We start from the raw sequence: 22,164 nt of genomic DNA on the forward strand, positions 1-22,164 counted from the left end.
CAATAGAAAATCTAAGGGGAAACAGAGCTAGATCTCTGGAAAGATAATGTTTCATGAGTTTATTTTTCTTCCAGAACTCCAAACAGTTAGCTTGGCAAGCAGGCTGCTCTATCACTGCCCACCTCTGAAGACTCTAAGGTGTTTACAGAAATTGGAAGTCCCAGCAGTACATTTCCACGAGCTCATTTTTAGAACCAGTTAGATACCCTTCGGATTTCCTACGTACAAACGAATATCCATGCAGCATAAACTCCTGCCTGGAGCTTTTGTTTTAATTACAAACAAAGCAGCAGGAGTCGGATGTGTGATTTCTGTAACATCAGGACATCTTTTTAGAATCCCTGCTTTGGTCACTGTTTTTCAAAGCCATTCCAATGCCATTTCTTGCCTGCCTCTTTATGCTAATCAGCCCAGCCCACGGGGCTCCTCCTCCTTCCAGTCTCCCTTAAGAGCTGTTCACTTTCCGCTGTCTGGGAGGGTAACACAGGCTTAGAAATCACTTGCTTTAACTCAGCAGAACTTTCCCCCCTGCCCTTGTGTATACATTACTGTAGCACTCCTCTCTAAATATATGGGGCATTCGATTTCATATCAGCAGAAGGAATCAAAAAATGCCCAAACTGTAATCTGTTAGAAATAGTTAGGATTTTAAACAATAAGGGGGATCATTTCAGTATGCTTTGAAATGAAAGAATAATTTTGTGTTTTTATTCAAATGTACTGGCATCTTTATAGGTAGGGGCAGTTATATTGGTGAATATTTATTTTAAGAATCATTGTTAGGAAACACTTGGAAATTTATTAGACAAGTAAATGTTCTACACACAACGACAGGATCTGCATGTACCTCTGTGGTTCTGGGTGTCCTGTGAAGACCATTTTTGGTGACCGGCCACGGGAAGGACATGCCCTAGTGACACTGCGGCCACAGTGGTACTGCCTGTACCATGTCTGCTCTCCAAAGAGAAGGCAGCAACCACCTGTTCAACAGTTTGCACACCTGCAGGCCAAAGCTTCCGGAGGACCAGCGGCAGCAAGGTGAGTCAGTCTGGCTAATGAGTTCTGTGTTCTGTAACCACCCGGCCCTGGGCATCCCTGGAAGAGTGGTGGGCTGGGGAAGTGTCTGGGGAATCTCTGGTTGTAAAATGCTTGACAAGCTTCCGTTTTTAAGCTCCGAGAATAGTGACACATGAGGGTGGGTTAACTTGGGTTTTTAAGGGACTATGGAATGCTGTCAAGAATGCACATTCCTTGGGGTTGTCCTTCTGAAGCTTATGTCCTTAAACGTCTCGCCACCATCATTTTTCTAGAGTAGGCTAGATTTTGTGTAATTCAACACTTCCTCCCAGGCAAGACAGAATCAACTGCAGGGGGCGTTTGCTGAGAGCAGCCCGAAGTGAGCCTGGAACTCACTCCCCTGTCCTACCACTAATGGTGTACTTCTACACTTAGAGTTTAAGCTTAATTTGTTTGGATCTCTGCCTTAGTCATTTGTGGGCAAAGTAAATATATTCTTGGCCCTTTCCCTTGCATGGGCCAGGATCAGCGGGAGTCAGCCTGAGAAAAGCATCATGTTTCCCATGGTGAGCACTCCTTCAGACTAAACCATCCACCTTGCAGCTATTTTCACCCTTGGTCTTTTTAAAATTTCAAGCCCACTGCGCAGCCAGCTGCCTCAGTTAATGACAGGTGGTTGACACAAACAGATAAGCTGATCCTGCCAATTCATTCTGTCAGGGACAGCAAAGGACATTTGTAGAAAAGGCTGGGGGTGGTCACAGAGGACTTATCGCCCCCTAGAGATGAAGGATTTACCCCAGACATGGATAACTTCTCAATAGCTGTTGATGGATCTGTCGATGTCTGCATCTGGGCTATGAGCTCTTTATTTATTTCCCACAGACACAGTTTAGATTTCAATGTCATAGAGAGTGTTGGCTAAAGGGCTGAAACCTCCCATTTCCAGAGTGGCATCTGTGCGCTAACCTGTGTGTGAACATGTCAGGCCACCTGCCTGCAACATGCATTTCTATGCTGTACAAGGCTTAGCATAGTGTGGGCAGAAAATACTTCGTGTTCAGTAAAAACAGAGAAAACTTTTAAGACCATCCTGTGCCATCAGGGCTCATGTTAATTAGTGTGAACTAACTGCTTTAGAATCAAAGTCCTGTCATGTGCCACGGCTGAATCAGAGCACTGTAGAGCATTCTTGCTCCCCTGGCAGTAGATAATTCTAATTTATCATAGGTTTTCTTTGTTTGCTGCTCATTTTGTTTGAAATATTAAAAAATGATGTAATACTTGTTATTATATAAGAGATGGTAAAAATCACCACCCAAAGTTAGTTACTATTAGCACTTGAATGTATAATCTTCTAGCCTTTTCTTCTATACACATGTACAGATTATTCTATTGCATAATTTTAAAATAAAAATAGACTGTACATTTTTATAAACTGCTTTTTGACTTGAAAATAGATTATGAACAAATTTCCATGTCATTATGTATTTTTCTATATCATTGTTTATAACAGTTGTATACTATTCCTTCACATAAATGCAGCAAAGTTCCTGTAGGTAATTCTCCACTGTTATACATTGTATTTATTTCTAGTTTTTTACTATTACAAGACACTGTGTTTTACATAACTTAATAGGTAAATCATTCCAGAGATAAAAATTTTCTTGGTGAAATTGTGGGGTCAAAGAATATGCATAGTTTTCAAGTTTTATGGGGGTTTTTTGGTTCTTTTGTTATTTTGTTTGGCCAAGTGGCCCTCCTATAGATGTGTAGGAATATATTCTCAGTAAACTGGGTATTGTTTTAAAAGTCCTTTCCCAATTTTATAAGCAGAAAATAGTATTCCACTGTTGTTTTACTTTAAGGCAGACTGTCTTGATGGCCTCTTTCTGGCTGGCCATATCCAGAGCAGTCTGGAAATATCATTATGATGCCATACTTCCCAAAATACCAACAAGACTAAAAGTCTGATCTTTCTCAGGTGGAAGCTTTTGCCCAGAATGTTTTAAAAGCAGCCATATTCTTCCGCAGCAGAGTCTCAAATATCTGCCCCCATAAACCACAAGACATAAAATTTTGAAGCATATTAATGCAATCCAAACTGACAGTTGATGCTACAAGAAATGTCATCTAGAAATCTGAGTTGAAAAGTGACCCTGGGCAGTGTTTGCTCCATTGTTAAATAGCATCCCAGTGACAGTCCTGGAGTTTAAAAGTAGGCATTCAGGGCAGTGGCCCTGATTTTTCCTCTAAACTATTTTGCAAAGATCAGAAAAGTTCAAGGAAGCAACGCCGTTTGTTTCAGAGTGAGTTCTGGTGGTGGGTTTATTCACCGAGACACCTGGTTTCATGGCTTTACCTCCCCCGAGTCAGTCCATGGCTCCAGCCCTTTTATTCCACACACAGACCATGACTGATTAACATTCAGCTCTTCCAAGGGCATGACCAGGTTCGACACAGACACCCTTTCCAATGGTAACTCTGAGGTATTGAACTATTTCCACCTAGTCACTCACAAAAATGTACTTCTGGGGTGATCGTATAGATAAAGTCACTTCTTCTTCAGCAGTTTTCAGGACAATGATCATGCAAAGCCCTATGTCAGATGTTGGGTATGTTGCTGAACTAAGCCAGCTGAGCTGTGGTTTCTATTCCACATGGAGTTATACGCCAGGGCAACAGACACTCTACCAGAAGTCCAGTAGGCTCCGCTCCTTACTTGCTGTTGTCTCGTAGCTTCTTCTTTAATATTTTAAATCTGTTTATCTATAACATTGGTTTAAGACCACATCTATAAACATTAACTTATATGTCTATAAAACATCAACAAAGTTCAGTACACATTACATGTACCATGCAGACTTAACCATTCTTATGTTTTATAATGTTTAAAATTTGCAAAGTGGTTTCAAGTACATTGTCTCATTTAAATTCTCACAACCACCAGGTGAAGTAGTGTACTAGTCATGGTTCTCCAGAGAAACACAGTTAAGTAGGATGGGTGTGTGTGTGTGTGTAGATAGATACATAAAAACATATATGAGAGAGATAGAGATGTATTTTAACAGATTGACTCACACAATTATGGAGGCTGGCAAATCCAAAATCTGGACACTCATACAAAGGGCCAGCCGGTGTTGCAGTTGAAGTCTGAAGGTGGTCTGCGGGTAGAATTACTTCTTGCTCAGGGTGGCTCAGCCTTTTGCTCTCGTCAGACCATCAGACCTTCTGCAGATTGGACGAGGCCCAACAATATTATGGAGGGCAATCTGCTTTACCCAAAGTCCACCAATTTAAATGTAAGTCTCATTTTAAAACACCATCACAGAAACATCCAGGATAATATTGACCAAATATCTGGCATTACTGTGCAGCCAAGTTAGCACAAATTAACTATTATAAATAGGCATCATTATCCTCATTTTTAAAGATGTAGAAACTGGGAATCCTCAAGGTTGAGTAATTTTTCCAAGGTTATGTAGTTATTAAGGGTTACTTTGAACGCACTTTCTGCTGTCTACAGCTGTCTCATAAATTCATTATTTCTAGTGGTACAATGTTTAATTTTTTTCATTGACCCATATCAGAGAAACTTCTCAGCAGATACTCAATATGTGTTGGGTTCCCTCATGATCTTCTGTGTGTACTCTGACACTAATTCTCTGACACCACCAGGCTTCCCTAAACTTCAATTTCATTCTGACACTACCCAGAGTTGGTGAAGACTCCGGAAGTTAAGGGCTCAGTCTCACAGGACTGCCCCACTTCAAATGCCAGGTACAAAGTTCAGGTGTCTCCAAGCCACCTGCACTTTTGGCTGAGCATCTACAAATTTAAGTCTTCCCATAACGCTCTCAGGTTTGCTAATTTGCTGGAACAACTCACAGAATTCAACAAAGCTCTGTACTTCCAATCACTCTTTTATTACAAAGAATGTAAATGAACAGCCAGATGAAGAGATGCTGAGGGAAAGTTCTAAGAGGGTCACAGAAGCTTCTGTGCATCACTCTCCCAGTGCATCATTAAGTTTACCAACCAGGAAGCACCACTAAGCTCAATGTCCAGAATTTTTATATAGGATTTCATAATTTAGGTATGCTTCGCTCAATCATTGGCTATGATTGAATCAGTCCCTAGTTTCCTCTCCCCTCCTTGGAGAGTGAGGGCAGGGCTGGAAGTTCCTACCATTTAAATACTTGTTTGGGTTTTCTGCTGTGTCCAGCTCCCCCCTTGAAACTATCTAAGAGCCTACCTTGAGTCACCTCAATAGCATAACAAAGACACACAACTATCAGTCCGGAAATTCAAAGGGCCTTTGAAGTTCTGTGCAAGAAATGGGGGGGCCACGATCTGATACAGTCTTCATTATATTACACTATGGCCATGATTTTCTGGATATGTTCTGTTTGTCATACCAGCAGCGTTTTCTGCAAGTGAAGAAACACAGATTAATGCCCTCAGCCATTTATTTATTCTATACATTTCTTTTGAATAGCAACCAAGTACTGGATGCGCTCTTAGACACTGGAAATGCAAAGATGATTTTCTGCCAAAGTTGTTTTCTATTATGTCTTTTCTGAGGAAGTCAGTAATGACAGCTAAGCTAATGATACTTTTCCAACTTTTTGGGTGAAGTGAAAAGTGATTTGATTTCGTAATGTTTTGACTTTGTTGCATCCACCTGATGACTTTTTTATTTAGCCACACTCCTTTTGTGGCTTTCGGAGGGCACTGAATCCAGATGAGAACTTAGGAAATACAAATATAAAAGATAACTAGTGACTATGTACAGGGCCATGAGATTTGCTCTGAACCTAAACCATAGAAATCAAATTATATTTAGATTGTTGTGAATGCACTATTTGCCTTAAACATACTCTGTGCACATCCATGAATATACTTAATTTAGAACTCCTAAAGAATTTAAGTGTTGGGGGATAAAGATACAGCCATAAGGAAGAGAATCCATAAATGTTACATAACTGAATAATGGTTTTTATATGAAAAGATAACAGGAAAAAATATACTTATTATGCTCCTTAACATAGATTTGCTTTAGCTCTTTTTTTTGTGTGATTCTAAAGTAGTGCTGCTGCATTGACAACGTGACATCTTTTGGGTGATATGTGGTTAAATGAACTAGGACAAAGGGAGAAGACCTACACACATTTCTTCAAAAAAGCTCAAATAACCTTTGTTCTATCTGCAAAGTTGTTGCTGGCATTTAAAGGCCCACATTGGCTGAAACAAATATAGACCATTTAAAAATAATTAAAAAACTAATTTTATTAGACTTTATCATGTTCAAGCTCCCACTCAGTATAGACATACTTTTTATAATAAGCCTCCTTAGTAGATGGCACATATATGAAGATTCGGAACAAATATATAATATAATGGCTTAAACTACATGTTTCCACCTCACACACATTAGAATGACTACTATCAAAAAAACTAGAAAATAACAAGTGTTGTTAAGAGCGTGGTGAAATTAGAACTCTTACGCACTGTTGCTGGGAATATAAAATGGTGCATCTGCTGTGGAAAATAGTATGGAAGTTCCTAAAACCACAGACAGAATTCTGTGCAATCCAGCAGTTTTACTTATTGGTATATAACCAAAAGGAGCGACAGCAGGGACTCAAACTTGTACCCTAGTGCTCATAGCAGCACTATTGATAATGGCCAAAAGGTGGAAGCAACTTACATGCCCACTGACAAATGAGTGGCTACATAATGTGCTATGTGCACACGATGGAATATTATTCAGTTTTAAAAAGAAAGGAAACTCTGACGCATGCTACAACATGAGTGAATAACAAGGACATTATGCTAAGTGAAAGGAATCAATCAAACAAAGATAAAAGCTGTATGATTTTTCTAATATGAAATATCTGCAGTGAGTCACAGAGACAAAAAGCAGAATGGGGACTTATTCTGTAATGGTAGAGTTTGTTTTGCAAGCTGAAGAGAGTTCTGGAAATTGATTGCAGAACAGTGTGAATGTACTTAACAGTACTGAACTGTATACTTAAAAATAATTAAGATGGTAAATGTTATGGTATGTGTGGTTTACTACAATTTTTAAAAAGCCATAGCTGCCCAAAGCTATTCCCAGTTACATTTCTGAAGTTGGACCTAAAAAGAAAAAAAAAAAACTTTCATTTTTTTCTATACCCACTCATGTAAAAACTCTAGAAGGATGTGAAATAGAAGAGAACTTCAACCTGATAAAGAAGATTTGCAAAATGTTCTTTACAGCTAACATAGTAATACTTTCACTGCCAATGAAATACTTAACACTTTCCTACTAAGATTGGTAAAAAGAAGACAAGGATGTCCAATGTAATCACTTCTATTCAACATTATGGAATAGGACTGGAGGTCCGAACAAGTGTACTAAGTTAAGAAAAAAAAAACCCAAAAAACAAAAAATACTTACATATAGAATAGAAAGAGGTAAAACAATCTTTATTTACAGATGATTGATAGTGTAGAAAACCCTTAGGGATCTACTAAAGAGAAAATAAACTAATAAATGAGTTTACCAAGGCCACAAGATAACAACATGCAAAGTCAATATGCAAAAACAAAATGGTATTTCTATATATTAGCAAAGAATAATTAAAACTTGAAACTTTAAAATATTATTTTAATGAAAAAAAAAGGCAATACTTAAGAATGAACTTAACACAAGCTCTGTACACTTAAAACAAATACATGTCACAGGGAGAAGCCAAGGGAGACTGAGCTAAAGACATGAATGGAAAGCTCAATATTATTAAGATGTCAATTCTCCTTAAATTAATCTAGAGAGTTAAAGCCATTTCAGTCAAAATTCCAGCAGACATTTTTTTAAACTGACAAGCCAATTTAAAATGTATAAGAAAATGCAAAGGACCTAGAATTGCTAAGTCAATCTTGAAAAAGAACAGATTTGACAATTTACACTTTGGATTTCAAGCTATAATGATCAAGATGGTATAACATTGGTATAAGTAAAGTAAATCATTGAAATGGAAGAGAAAGCACATAAATTGACCCATTCATATCTAGTCAGTACATTTTTGACAAACATATCAAGATAATTCAAAAAGGGAAAAGTTAGTCTTTTCTGTAATAGTCCTGGAACAAATGGAAAAACATATCACTAAAAAATGAACTTCATTACCTACTTCACACAAAAATTAATTTGAGATGGTATATGACTAAAACACAACAGCTAAATCTATAAGCTTCTGGAAGAAAGCATAGAAAAATATTTTCCCAAAATTTGAATAGGAAGTGTTTAAACAGACACAAAAAGTACTAACTCTAAAAAAAATGGATAAATTAGACTATCACTAAAAATATCAGTTCTCCTAGTGCACTGTTGATGGGAATGCAGACTGGTGCAGCCACTGTGGAAAACAGTATGGAATTTCCTCAAAAAACTAAAAATGGCTCTGCCTTTTGATCCAGCAATTCCACTGCTGCTATTATACCCGAAGAATCCTGAAACACCAATTCAAAAGAACCTGTGCATCCCTATGTTCACAGCAGCACTGTTCACAGTAGCCAAGTGTTGGAAACAGTCTAAGTGCCCATCAGTGGATGAGTGGGTCAAAAAACTGTGGTACATTTACACAAAGGAACTCCTACCTTTCACAACAGCGTGGATGGAACTGGAGAGTATGATGCTCAGTGAAATAAGCCAGGCAGTGAAAGACAAATACTATATGATCTCACCTGTAAGTGAAACGTTATGAACAAAACAAACAAATGAGCTGAATAGAACCAGAGGCACGGAAACAAGGAATAGACTGACAGTGATAAGAGGGAACAGGGGAGGGGGAGAAAAATATATCAGTTCATTAAAAGAAACTTTAATGAAAGAAGAATGGGAAAACACTTATGATACATTGCTCTGATAAAGGACTTATAATCAGAACATGTAAAGAATTTGATATAAACAAATCCTTTCTTGTGAGAAAAGAAGTAATTTGTAACAGGGAAGGATGTTGCCATGCAGAGAGAAAAGAATAAAAAAAGGACAAAGCCTTTCAATGTTGGCAGTGGACCATTTTGGTCTAGGGTTGGCTGTGTGAAACTTAAGCTGTCTGCGAAGAAATTAAGTTACAGATAAAAATTTGTGTGTATGTGTTTTTACAAACTGAGCATGGGTAAGACACCTACAGATTATGGGCTTCTGTTTGTTTAATAAGAGCGACTGTGTTATAAGGCGCTTCATTCCTCAAGTATGGGTTCAAGTTTTGGTGTTATTTGCTGTTTTTTTCTTTTTTATTATTTAAAAATTTTCCATCACCATTTATCCCTCTTTGACCTCCACCTACCCTCTTTCCCCCAACCCCTGCAATCACCACACTGTTATCTGTGTCCGTAAGTTTTCTCTTTTTTTTTTTGTTTGTTCTGTTTAATCCCTCCATCCTCCTCATTTTTTCTTTTTCAAAGTTGACTAAGTTAAAATTAATGAGCAGAAGTGATTGTTTTGATAGCAAAGTCAGTTTAGAGGACTCGTAGGAAACAAGTAGCCCCCAATTTAATGACAAAGAAATAAAGAAGAAATCTTCAAAAAACACCATAGCTTACACGCCAGACTTGTTTCCGGCTTGGTGAGCAGGCCTCCCGTGCGACGGCTTACACACACAACAATGTTATTGCCCATTACGGTGCTCACAGCAGGCGGCACATGTTGACCACGTGAATCTACATGCTCTTCCTCAAAAGTTCATCCACGTGATGGATATTCGTGAGCCCCTGAATGTTCAGGCGTCAAAGATCACAGAGCACAACTGATTTTTGTATTAGAAAAATGACACCAGAGGAGAGGAGTAACCCACGCAAAGTTAGTAGTCAGTGCAGAAACCTGGGACTACACTTCCATCTACATCTAAGACATTTATGGCATGAGGGCCAACATTATTAAAAGCATTTAAGTGGTTTTTAGAAATTAAAACTAGAAAAAATTGTTTTACCTCATTTTTTAAAATACTCATAAAAGAATATTTACTTGATGGGTAAGGATCTTAATATTAGTCTGGTAGAGAAAATGATGAGTATGTAAGGTGGGGGGAAAGGGGAAATGGGAAGAGTGGAGGGGGAAAATATGTGCAGGGAGGGCAAAGAAGGTGATGTCAGGGAGGAATATGGGGCCAAAGGGAAGCAAAGAAAGGAGAACGCGGCAACTGAGGAAAAGCTGACTGAAAAAAGGTCCAAAATATGGTATACACATACAACAGAATATTATTCAGCCTCACAGGAAATGAAATTCTGATATGTACTGCAACGTGGATGACCCTTGAAGACATTGCGCTGAGTGAAATAAGTCAGACCCCAAAAGACAAATATTGTATGATTCCCCTTATATGAAGTACCTAGGGGAGTCAGAACGTAGAAGGGTGGTTGCCAGGGGCTGGGGTGAGAGCGGCACTGGGTGTTAGTGTTTCATGCGTGCAGAGCTTCAGTTTGGGATGACGAAAACGTTCTTGAAATGGACGGTAAAACATCAATGTGAATATACCTCATGTCTCCGAACGATGCATTTAAAATGGTAAATTTTATGTTGGCTATCTCTCCTACAAGAAAAAAAAAAACAAAAACACTGAATAAAGAGACATCACATAATTACAGTATCTCCTCTAATCCTTTCCCCTTGACTTGTAATGCTTCAATGATCACGAAAGCCTGAAGGAAAGAAAATAAACAGAAAGGATTGTTTTTAATTTTCTTGAGGAGTTTTCAAGCCTTAATGAATTTATACATTTTATAAAGAGTCCAAGTTTTTCTCTTGTAGTTTTCTTGAGCATGCTGAACGACTGTCTCCGGGAAGGTCTACGACTCGTTTGGGGGAACCCAAGCCAGTCCCTGTGATAAGCTGTCTGCGCAGAGCCACCTGCAGCGGGCACCTGGTGTTCCCGAGGCTGGTCGGTGCCCGAGGGCCCGGCAGGCCCTCTGAGTGAAGATGAAAGCCGGGCTGCGACTCCTGGGAGCTCCAGGGAGAATGAGGCCTAGACCTTCAGGGCCTGTGAGCGTGTTGGGTGCCGCTCTCTCCCTTCTTCCTGTGTTCGCTTCCAAGGGTTTGTTCCCACTGCATTAACATCCACTTGTTCCTGTGGCAATGGGAAGACTAGGAGCCTTTCCCCTTCCTTGCTCAGAGGCGCAGGACAAAGGGGAATGCTTTTAAGGAGAACAGGTTTGGAATTAGGAGGTGCTGCGATCAAGCCTCCCCATCTGGCCTGTGTCCTTGGATGCTGTGAAGGAATTTCAAAAGAATGTGCTCCTTGACTGAAGAGGAAGGGCTTCCATTGATCTGAATTCAATATATGAAGCTCTCTTGTGGCCCTGTTGACTTGTGAATAGTCTTTGTGAAGTGATTTAATTCTCACTAATACGGTATTTTGCGTCAAAATCACCTCTTGAATTTTAGCAGCACCGAAAACACCAGAGAATTTCTTCAAATTAACTCTAAGAGATCATTTTAAGCCTGTGCATGTACCTGCAAATTGTTTACCTTCAACATGCCATGAAACCTAGACTATGTGTCAATTTCAGCAAAATTGAGGGACGCATTTCTAACATATGGAAGCATTTTCACACTGCAAGTTATTCTGAGGGGAAAATATGGGATTGGTAATTGCTGTCAAATGAAATATGTATTTCCAAATGGTACCGACTTGACCAAGCACATCTCAGGACATAGTCGGCATCTTTATTACCCCACTGGCACGAGGAAAGGAACGCAGTAGAGGAAGAGCAAAACAGCTATTTCTGGCAATAGTAAACATATTCAAGTAATCACAGATTGCAAGGAACTTTATCACAATAGTTTTATTTATAGAGAAATGGATATGTTTTGTTAAAAGTAAAACGTTCTTCTAAGTTATTTTTGCCAGGGGCTGAAAAAATTTTGACAAGGGGATTTTAACTGGCTAGACTCACCATTCCATCAGTCTGCTGCCATTCTCGAACAAACCTCTTTGGAGTCAATACGAACAGAAAAGGGCAAGAATATGTGAAGCACCTTGCAGTGTTTACAGATGGTGAAACACAAGGTCAGGGCGGCTCACACAGCCTGGGATCACATCTCATCCAGGCTGATACAGACAGTAGGAGCCCGAGAGCTATCACTGCCTGGGCATATCACAACACTGGGCGAGAAGAAGCTGTAAAATAGGCATTTAATGTGCAATGGAAGCCAGGAAGGAGTACCCTCCCCCCCACACACACACTTTTAAGTTTTTTACAGGAAAAAAGCATTAGATTTGGAGTCAGTGCTCACAAGTTTTAGTATGGGATCTCTAAGTCCTAGCTGTGTGACCTTGGACACATCCTATCATTTGAGAGCCTTCTTTCTCTCATGGTACAAGGGTTTAATTACTCAGCTCTTGAGGATCAGATCAAGTGACAAGAGCTGAAGCTCGCCGAGCATTTCAAAAGGCAAAGGGTAAACGACTAGTCATGACATCTATCTTCTGGTAGTTACTTTAAAAGGGCAGGAAAGAACAAAGAAATAATTCGAGAAATAATGAAATGATATTTTTTCCATTATCATTTATGCCCCTCAAACCCTCTTCCACCTCCCTCCCACTCCCTACCACAATCACCAACTTGTTGTCTGTGTCCATGAGTTCTTTTTTCTATTGTGCTTGGTCCCTCCACCCCCTAACCCCACCTCAAGCAGAATATTTGAATGATTGATTTCAATATCAATTGCGATATTTCAATATTTTTAATATGGGTATTTCTTTTTAAGTCTTTAGAGTAGCCTTTAACTTCACCTTACATCAAATCATAATAACCACAGTGTGTGGTTTGAATAATAATAATTTTCTCATTAATTGTCGAGTTACTCAGAACATCTATAGGTTTAGTAACTAACTCCAAGAATCTCCACAGCCGTCTTCCTGAACTTGGTCTCAGTTGACAGAAACCTGGAAGTGCTCTGGGGACTGCTTCTCAAATATGTATACAAATCACCTGGGGATCCTGTCAAACGCAGATTCTGATTTAGCAGGTCTAGGGTGGCGTCTTAGAGTCTGCATTTCTTACAAGCTCCCAGTCAATGTTGCTGGTCTGTCTGGACCACACTTTGAGGAGCAAGGATCTCTAAAGCTATTACGGGCCATGGCCTGCATTGAGGAAGTTCCTGATACACACACACACACACACATGCACGCACACACACGCACACACGCACACACACACACACGCACGTGCACACACACGCACGCACACACACACATGCGTGCACACACACACACAAATAATAAGAAAACAGGAGCTCAACATGTGGGAAGTGATAAGAATAAGGTAATGAGTGCAAGACCTTTGGGGAAGAACAAGGCTTTTCTTCCAGAGTTAGCAAGAGTAGCAGGGTTACCACATATAACAGGGGACTAGAGAGGATGAGGGGAGGGAGTCTCACTTTTATTGAATGTCTTCTGTGCAACGTGTACTCTGACATATTGGTATATGTTTATGTATGTATATATATATAGGCACATATGGATGTAGTTGTCTGACTATCTAGAGAGATACATGTCTATATGGAAGATGGATGGATGGATGGATGGATAGGTAGGCACTGATATTCTGCTTTATTCCAAAAAGGTTTGAAGAGGACGCTATGGTAGGGGCCCTCGTGTGCGCACATTGTTTCAATCCTAACAACCCTTTAACATATATACAGAAAGAGATGGAAAAGTCTGTGGCATGGGGTGATTTTCCCTGTTTGCATTGAAAACACAGCTCTAGGACTCTCTCACTTCACAGCTCTAACATTCATGCTTTGACCAGACAGCTGGACACAAGTGAAGGAGGACAAGGCATAAAGGACAGTCTGGAACCTGGGTGAGAGAGGGCACATGGGGAAAGAATTAGAGAAGAGGATGTGGCAGAGACACAGGGACAGGTCCAGGAAGAAAGAGACGGGAACAGACAGGGCCTGCCAGGGCTGCAGTCCAAGTGGACAATCGCAGTGCTGGGAGCAAGTAGAGGCGACCTAATTGGCAGCCTCTGCCCCTGTGCAGTGGGGCCGCTGTCGCCCTCTTTCCTGCCAAGGCTGCTTCTATAACGTTTTAGGTGCTGGCTCGCATAGCCTCGTTCTGTCCAGGGAGAACTCGGTTTTCACCTCCCCTAAACTACAAAAGCAGCAAGAAGCAGTTGGCAGGGCTCCAGAGGGGAGAAGCTGGCTAGCAGAAACTCTGGGTCCCCAGAAGCTGCTTGCTCCCACTCCCACTGGGACTCTGAGCCGAAGGTGTCTATGCTCAGTCTTCCTCCTCCTCTTCTGTGTTCGGCTCCATAGATCCTTTCAAACCTCCTCCATGGAGATGATTCATCAAGAAAATCCTCCAATTACTTTCCTCAATGAAATAAGTTTGTTTGTCAGAGACTGAGTGCCAAGGAAAGATGTGGCAATAAAGGGTAGGGACAACACCTTACCACCCACTCAAAATTTGGGGGTGGGGGGATTATGGTATGTATTTTATAGGAAAAAAGAAGAAATTTATATTTATTGTTAACACTTTAGAATCCTGAAGAACCATGCTCTTACATATATGCATAATTTTCTAGCTGAATTCTTTTTTTACTTTTTAAAGTATATTTTATTGATTATGTTGTTACAGTAGTCTTAGTTTTTTTCCCCTTTGCTCCCCTCTGCCCAGTATCCACCCCCAGCAATCCCACCCCTCTTAGTTCATGTCCATGGGTTGTGCATATAAGTTCCTTGGCTTTATCCTTTCCTATATTATTCTTAACTCCCCCCTGTCTATTTTGTACCAACCAATTATGCTTCTTAGTCCCTGCACCATTTCCCCATTTCTCCTCCTTCCCTGTCCCAGCTGATAACCCTCCAAATGATCCCCGTACCTCTGATTCTGTTCCTATTCTGGTTTGCTTAGTTGGATTTTGTTTTTATTTTTTAGATTCAGTTGTTGATAGTTGTGAGTTTGTTGTCATTTTAATGTTCATAATTTTGATCTTCTTTTTCTTAAGTAAGTCCCTTTGACATTTCATGTAATAATGGCTTGGTGATGATGAACTCCTTTAGCTTTACCTTATCTGGGAAGCACTTTATCTGCCCTTCCATTCTAAATGATAGCTTTGCTAGATAGAGGAATCTTGTTTGTAAGTCCTTGCTTTTCATCATCTTGAATACTTCTTGCCAGTCCCTTCTTGCCTGCAAAGTTTCTTTTGAGAAATCAGCTGAGTCTTATAAGCACCCTTTTGTAGGTAACTCTCTGCTTCTCTCTTGCTGCTTTTAAGATTCTCTCTTTATCTTGAACCTTTGGTATTTTAGTTATGATGTGTCTTGGTGTGGTCCTCTTTGGGTCTAGCTTGTTTGGGATTCTGTGCTTCCTGGACTTTTATGTCTATTTCCTTCACCAGATATAGGGAGTTTTCCTTCATTATTGTCTCACATAAGCTTTCAATTTCTTGCTCTTCCTCTTCTCCTTCTGGCACCCTTATATGGTTCAGATGTTGGCACATTTAAAGTTGTCGCAGAGGTTCCTAAGCCTCTCCTCATTTTTTTCAATTCTTGTTTCCTCATTCTATACTGGTCGACTGTTTTTTTCTTCCTTATATTCCAAATCATTGATTTGAACCCCAGTTTCCTTCCCTTCACCATTGGTTTTGTGTGAATTTTCCTTCATTTCATTTCGCATAGCCTTCACTTCTTCCCTTAGGCGTTTGCCATACTTAAGCATATCTGTCAAGCCTGTGAGCATCTTTATCACTCTAGCTGAATTCTTGGCTGGAGACTTGGAGGAGTATTTTGAAAAAAGGTGAAGGGCAAGAACATAAAATGCCTCTCAAACATGCATTCTGAACTTGGTGAATCCATCTCGCTCACACCCTAATTTTTGTGCAAAAACCAGTCAGGCTCCAGAAATAAGATACTGGAAGCCTGCCTGCTAGGCAATGTGACTCAATAAGAAGTTTATTTTTGGCAAGGAGAATGAGATTTGTCCTTTAACTATGGGTGTCTGACATTATAGTAGGAAGGAATTATTTTTAAATTTTATTTTATTTTAGCTATATATATTTATGTGGTTTAAAGAATCAAATGGTTCTACAATTCTGGGAAAAACAGAGGTCCCCTCCTTACCCCTTTGCTCTCTCTTTTCTTGGTCACCAGAGGCAACCCCATCCAACTCCCATAGCTTTCATTAGTTGGTAACCTCCGTATCTCTAAATATCAGGCATTTCAGTGCTATTGCTTTACATTTATGTTTAGGCTACTACTGACTTACCACTATGAATGAACTCTTATCCCTCTCACAGATTTCTCTGGACCCTACACTCACTCCAATCACAGACATGCATACTTTCTGTTCCCCCATTTCTCCAAAATCATTGTATCTTAACTTTGATTAGATCAGTATTCAATATTGACATCATCGTGACTGTGAAACTACTGCAATTGATCTGTGTAAGGTTTGTGACTGTTTTTCTCTTCTTGCCCAACTTTGTGTTTTCCTTGGATTTAATAACTGTGTCATAGTTTCGTTTTGTTTTCTGTTCTCTGTGTATTTATTACCAGTCAATTCCCAAACTCTCCTTCAATCATCTAAAGATCCTTTCAAAATATTCTCACCCTTGACATGTTCAAGTAGTTTTAGTTCCATCTTTCCTGGTGTCTCCTCAGGGACCTCCCCCCCCCCCCCCCAGCGTAGATGGGTTGCTGTCTGTGATCCATGTGCCACTGTCATTCTGGGATGCCCCCGTGCCGTCATTCTGGAGACTGCCTCTGTCTCTCCTGAGTGGGTTTCTCTGTTTCTTGGGTCCTTGGGTTCCTGGCACTTCTGGTAAAGTATCTCCTCCAGAAGCATCCTGAGAATGGGTGCATGTGGGGTATGTGTGATATTTGGAGAACTTGCGGCTGGAAATGTTTTTATCATGTTGTCACAGTTGATATTAGTATATAGCTCCAGACTGGAAATCATTTTCCCTCGTCAAAATCATTGCTTCTTTGATTTCTAATTCCCAGCACTGTGGTTGAGAAACCTAAAGCCATTCTGATACATGACCTGTCGTATCTAACCTTTTTTACTTCTTTCTTGTTGCTACTAGGACCTTTCTGTCTATCCTCAGTGTTCTAAGATTTCATGATTGTGCACTGGGATGTGTCTGTTTTCATGTATCCAACTGAGCACTGGACAGGCTTCTTTGATCTAGCAGCTTATGTCCTTCAATTTGGGGAAACTTTAATAATCTATTTGTTGAACACTTTATACCCTGTTTTCCATATTCTCTTTTTTCTACAGCTCATATTAGTCAGGTGTTGAAGTGACTCTGGACAGATCATCTGGGTTTTCTTATTTTTTAATATTTTACATTTTTGCTCCTTTGCTCCACTTTCTAGGCTACTTAACTTTATTTTCCAAATCTTCTGTTGATTTTTAAAGATCAATATTAATTCTTTTGATCCTCCTATCATATTTTAAAGTCTAATTTCTAAAAGCTTATTCTTACTCTTTATTGTTCTTTTTTTTAAGTATTATTTTTTAATTTTCATTTCTTAGATTTCATTTATTTATGCATTGTCAGAGAGAGGGGAAGGGAGGGAGGAAGAGGGAGAGGAACATCCATGTGTGGTTGCCTATCGTGCGCCCCCAACTGGGGACCTGGCCCACAACCCAGGCCTGTGCCCTGACTGGAAATCGAACCAGCGACCCTCTGGTCCACAGGCCAGTGCTCAATCCACTGAGCCACACTGGCCAGGGCTCTCTATTGTTCTTTTTTTAAAAACAGCATTCTTTGCTTCGTAGGTGTTTCATTTCTATGAAGATATTAAATATATATATATATATATATATACACATATATATATGCAATACATATGTTTGTTTCTTAAAACTCTCTGTGTAGTCTTTTTCATCCAATTTACTATCCTCCTGTTTATTCATATAATCTCTGCATTTTATGTCTGGTGATTCTGGAATGCCTGCTTGGATTTAAGAAAGGAGAACTCATTAAAAGCTGAATGGCAATTATGTGTTCCTGAATTGGAGACTCATCACCTGGCTTGGCCATTCAGTGGAGAATTCCTTTGTCAGTATTTTAGGTCTTTTCTTTTGAGTTGGTCAGCGTCTCCAGAGAAAAACCTCCCAATTTCCTGCCTGGAGGAAACACGCATAAAGAATAACTGCTGCCAGCATCTCAGGAACTGGGCAGAAAGGGAGCGCTAAGGGCCCTGGCACCTGTGTGTTTGGTGGGCAGAGCAATGCCTCCCTGAAGATGCCCTTATCCTAATGCCTGGAGCCTGTGAACATGTGCCCTTACGTGAGGAAATAAACCTCGCAGACATGATTGTTAAGTTAAGGATCTTCAGACGCAGAGAGTATCCTGGATTATTCAGTGGGTACAAAGCAGTTATAAAGACAGAGGCAGGCGTGTCTGTGTCCCAGGAGGAGATTTGACAGCAGAAGCTGGAGTGATGTGGGGCCGTAAGCCAAGGAATGAGGCCTGGCTCAGGAAGCTGGAAAAGACAGGGAAATGCATCCTCCCCTGAGCCCCAGCAGGAACACAGCCTGCCAGCCCATTTTAAATGTCTGACCTCCAGAACTGTAAGGAAATACGTCTGTGTTGTTTTAAACCACCAAGCCTGTAGTGATTTGTTATAGCAACCATAAAGAACTAATACAGCGCGTAAGCTTTCACCTACTCTTCCTCTTTTCATTATAGAACTCCCACTTCAAACTCTGACTGATGTTTTGTCTTTTCTAGGAAATAACCTTGCAGTCTTCTGCTGGGGTAGGTGGGAGGCAGGGCGTGGCGGAAGGGGGCAGGTACTTGGTTGTTCATTAAAACTTCATATTTTCAGCCAAACTTCACCTCGGCTTTCAGAAGTACTTAGTGATGTCACTTCCTGGACGTTCAGTGGTTCTGTGTGTGTGTGTGTGTGTGTGTGTGTGTGTGTGTGTGTGTGTGTGTGTGTGTTGAGGGGAGCAAACCAGGTTGCTTTTGAGCACTCACACTGCTGGCTAAGGTCCAGCTTTCCTGGTCCAAGGGTTACCAGTCATCCTTCTACTTTTCAGCATCCAAAATTTTGTTGCTGCTACTTCTTTCTGGTTTTTCCTTGCCTTTGTGATGGCTTCTCTAACCCCTAGCCCCGACAAGCCAAACAAACCCAACCCTTTGTTATTATTTTATTGTGATTTCTGATTCAGGAGGTAGCAGTAGGAGCACATGTGTATAGCCAATTCACTTTGACAAAGCTGCAAAAATGATGAGTGCCATTATTTTATACTGTTTTTTCCTTAGCACGGTGCTGGGTTGTATATATTATACATTTAGAACATGACATTTTACAGGTAAAGCTTTATGTGACATGTATCAGTATGACAGGTGGAAGTTAAGGTTGATAATTTTGTAGGAGGGAGCCTGGGTTTGATGAAAGGCTTTGCCACTGACCAGTGGTATGACTCCGAGCAGGTCCCTTAGAGCCTTCATCTCCTCACCTGTAAGTCGTCGGCAGCCGTCCGTCTCGAGAGACGATGGCGTAGCTTCTTAAGAGTCTATCTGCACCGCCGAGAATGGCTGTGCAGTCCGACTCGGGAGTGACACGGTATCTGTCTCCTCCCGTGTTGAATCGACATCTTACGATGACGCTGGAGTGTCCTCTCCAGTGAAGCTGAAGCTACAGAGCCTGGGCAGGGTGATATGGAGGGTCTGCTGTTGCCCATGCAGCAGACCCCCCCTCTCTTCGCAGCTGAAGGGTCCAAGGGAAAGACGGAGTCAATACAGCTTGGCTTCAGGTGCGCCGCAGGAGTTGCCGGTGTTGACTACAACGTCAAACCGCCTTAGGGACTCCGGCTCCAGATTTTCTGTCGGGGTTTACTCCCTTAGCCTTTCCCCTGAAGAGGTATGCCGCAAGGCAGTGGAGGTTTTTTGGAGTCAGAGTTTTCCTTCTCTGATGTGCCCTGACTGGAAGATCGAACCAGCGACACTTAGCTCGCCGGCCGACGCTCAATCCACTGAGCCAAACCAGCCAGGATCACCTGTAAGTAAGTGTCTGTAAATATGGTAGAAATCATATTTAAACCACAAAATGGTTAAATTAGACAAGGTAATGCATAAAAGGCCGTTGGCCCACAGCATACCTCCACTGTGGAACAGAGTTACGGGTGAACTGAGATTGAATTATGTCAATAGTACATTGTGTCCTTTCCTGTATATAACAAGTACTTAAATATATCTCTGGGATGAATGAACGTCCTCTCTTAATGAAGTATTTCAAAAACCAACAACGAATATCAGGATTCGTTAAATGTTACATGAACCTTAAAACTGGCAAAAATCTAAACTAATCTTTAAGTTTTTTTAGTTTCTTCTCCCCTTTCCTTCATCTTCATTCCTTTTAACAGAATACTGTATTTTAAACTTGTAATTATTCCATTTGCCTCAAAAAAGCATACGTACCAGATAAACAAGGAAATAAAGAACAACCTAGTAAGCTTTATTCTAGAATTCAGACCAGCATCTTAATTACTTCTTCTGTCTCAGTCCCTTCCCCCGCTAGTCCTTTTTCCACCAGCAGAGAGAGTGACCTTAAATAACAAACGCACCTCAGAGTGAATTATGCCACGACTTCAAATCCCTTACTGGTTTCCCATTTTTCTTGGAATAAAAACAAAACTCCTGGCTCAAGCTACAAGGCTTTGCAGAGCTCCACCCTCGTCTTCAGCCTCATCTTGGACCACTTGTTCTCTCTTACCTTACAAGGTGTCCTGTACATAGTCGCCCCTCAGTGCTTATTTGTTAAATAGATGATTGGTCTATAAATATCAAGAATAAAGGATAAGTTTTTTAAAATATAATTTCAAGGACTTGGCTTTTATTTTCAAATTTTCCTAGTGAATCATGTGTGAAGATGGGGATGGACCCAATAGCTTAATAACTGCTTAGTTTGTCTTTGTCTTTGGCGCCTAGAGAATTGCTTGGAAGAGGGGAAGGAAATCTAGATGGAAGCTGAGGTTAGGAGATTATCTGCTTGCTAACTAATGTGCTGGGCAGTGTCACGGAGGGAAGGTGAGGCTAATATACCTTCAATCAGGCAATGTGTACCTGCATCCTCACAGTGGCTGGCACACACACGAAAGATGTTCAATAAATATTTATTGACTCAATGAATAAAAACGACCTTCCCACTTTAGCCTACGCCTTCCAAGCTGTAAGTACACCTTTGTGATTGCCTCCTTCATGCTACCATTCCAGGTCACTCTTGCCCATGCTTAGCTGAAGGTTTTGATATAGGCTAAGTCATGCTATTTTAAGAATGACTATCCTAAATCCAGTTCAGAAGAGGTTCGTTCATTATTCTAATTCTTAAGTATTCCCCTGCATATTCACAAACTCTTTCCTTTCAAAGTCACACTAGCTCCTTTCTTAAATCTAATGGAATTGTTGGGAAAGGAGCTCGTTTGAGAGAGACCAAGAATTGAGCTATAGTTTAGCATGGATGGGATTGCCAATATGCTATTAAGCATTTTGTGCTGGGGCTCACTCGGTTCCCAGGGCAGACAGGGCAGGAAGCACTTGCATAAGAAGTGAACTGTTTACGTCATTGGACTGAAAGAAGGTGTCTAATTCCATGTGACCCCAGGAGCTTGGCAGAGGGTGGTCTGGCGGACTTTACGACGTTCTTCTGGATGACATTGAGGGATAGTGGAGCACCCCTTTCTGGTATCTAAAAGATGTAATTGTCTGAATTGTCTGGTAGTTTCTTGAAATTCCTCAGCTAGAGATTTATTTATTTGGCCTAGGGACGGCAGATTACTTCAGCTTGCGTGACAGGACGAACTATTGGTAATGGCTTCTGGAAGGCTATAATGAGAAAAATTCTGAGGTCATATTTGGGCACATCTGGAAAGTCTTGTCATAAGTTAGCAATGTCAGTTATGAGTTTTGAAATGGGATTTGTTGGTATGCCATATATTTAATATCTCTTTTAAGGGCTTTTTTATTTGTTTTGTTAAAATCTAAGTAATTAGATCTAAAAATCCATTTAATTGTCACATAAATCTGTGAGGTAAGTACTGTTATGAAGAAATTAAGGTGCAGATATATTGTTTCCTAAAGTATAAAGCCAATTTGTGGTGAAATTTATATTTCAACATGGGCCTACCCACCTCCAGAGCC

The 22,164-nt window shown here is 40.5% G+C and overlaps 1 protein-coding gene across 1 annotated transcript in view; it reads left to right on the forward strand.

Annotated features, from left to right (window-relative positions):
• The first annotated feature begins 673 nt into the window (after positions 1 to 673).
• RANBP3L (RAN binding protein 3 like) overlaps positions 674 to 22,164 on the forward strand; it is a 44,495-nt gene continuing 23,004 nt past the window's right edge. The window contains exon 1 of the mRNA XM_090278876.1: positions 674 to 1,038. Within this exon, the coding sequence (XP_090135002.1) occupies positions 948 to 1,038 (91 nt within the window). The 5' untranslated portion in view covers positions 674 to 947. The remainder of the gene's footprint in view (positions 1,039 to 22,164) is intronic.

The sequence above is a fragment of the Furipterus horrens genome, unplaced genomic scaffold (assembly GCF_987537825.1).
Source record: "Furipterus horrens unplaced genomic scaffold, mFurHor1.1.pri manual_scaffold_5, whole genome shotgun sequence".
NCBI lineage: Eukaryota > Metazoa > Chordata > Mammalia > Chiroptera > Furipteridae > Furipterus > Furipterus horrens.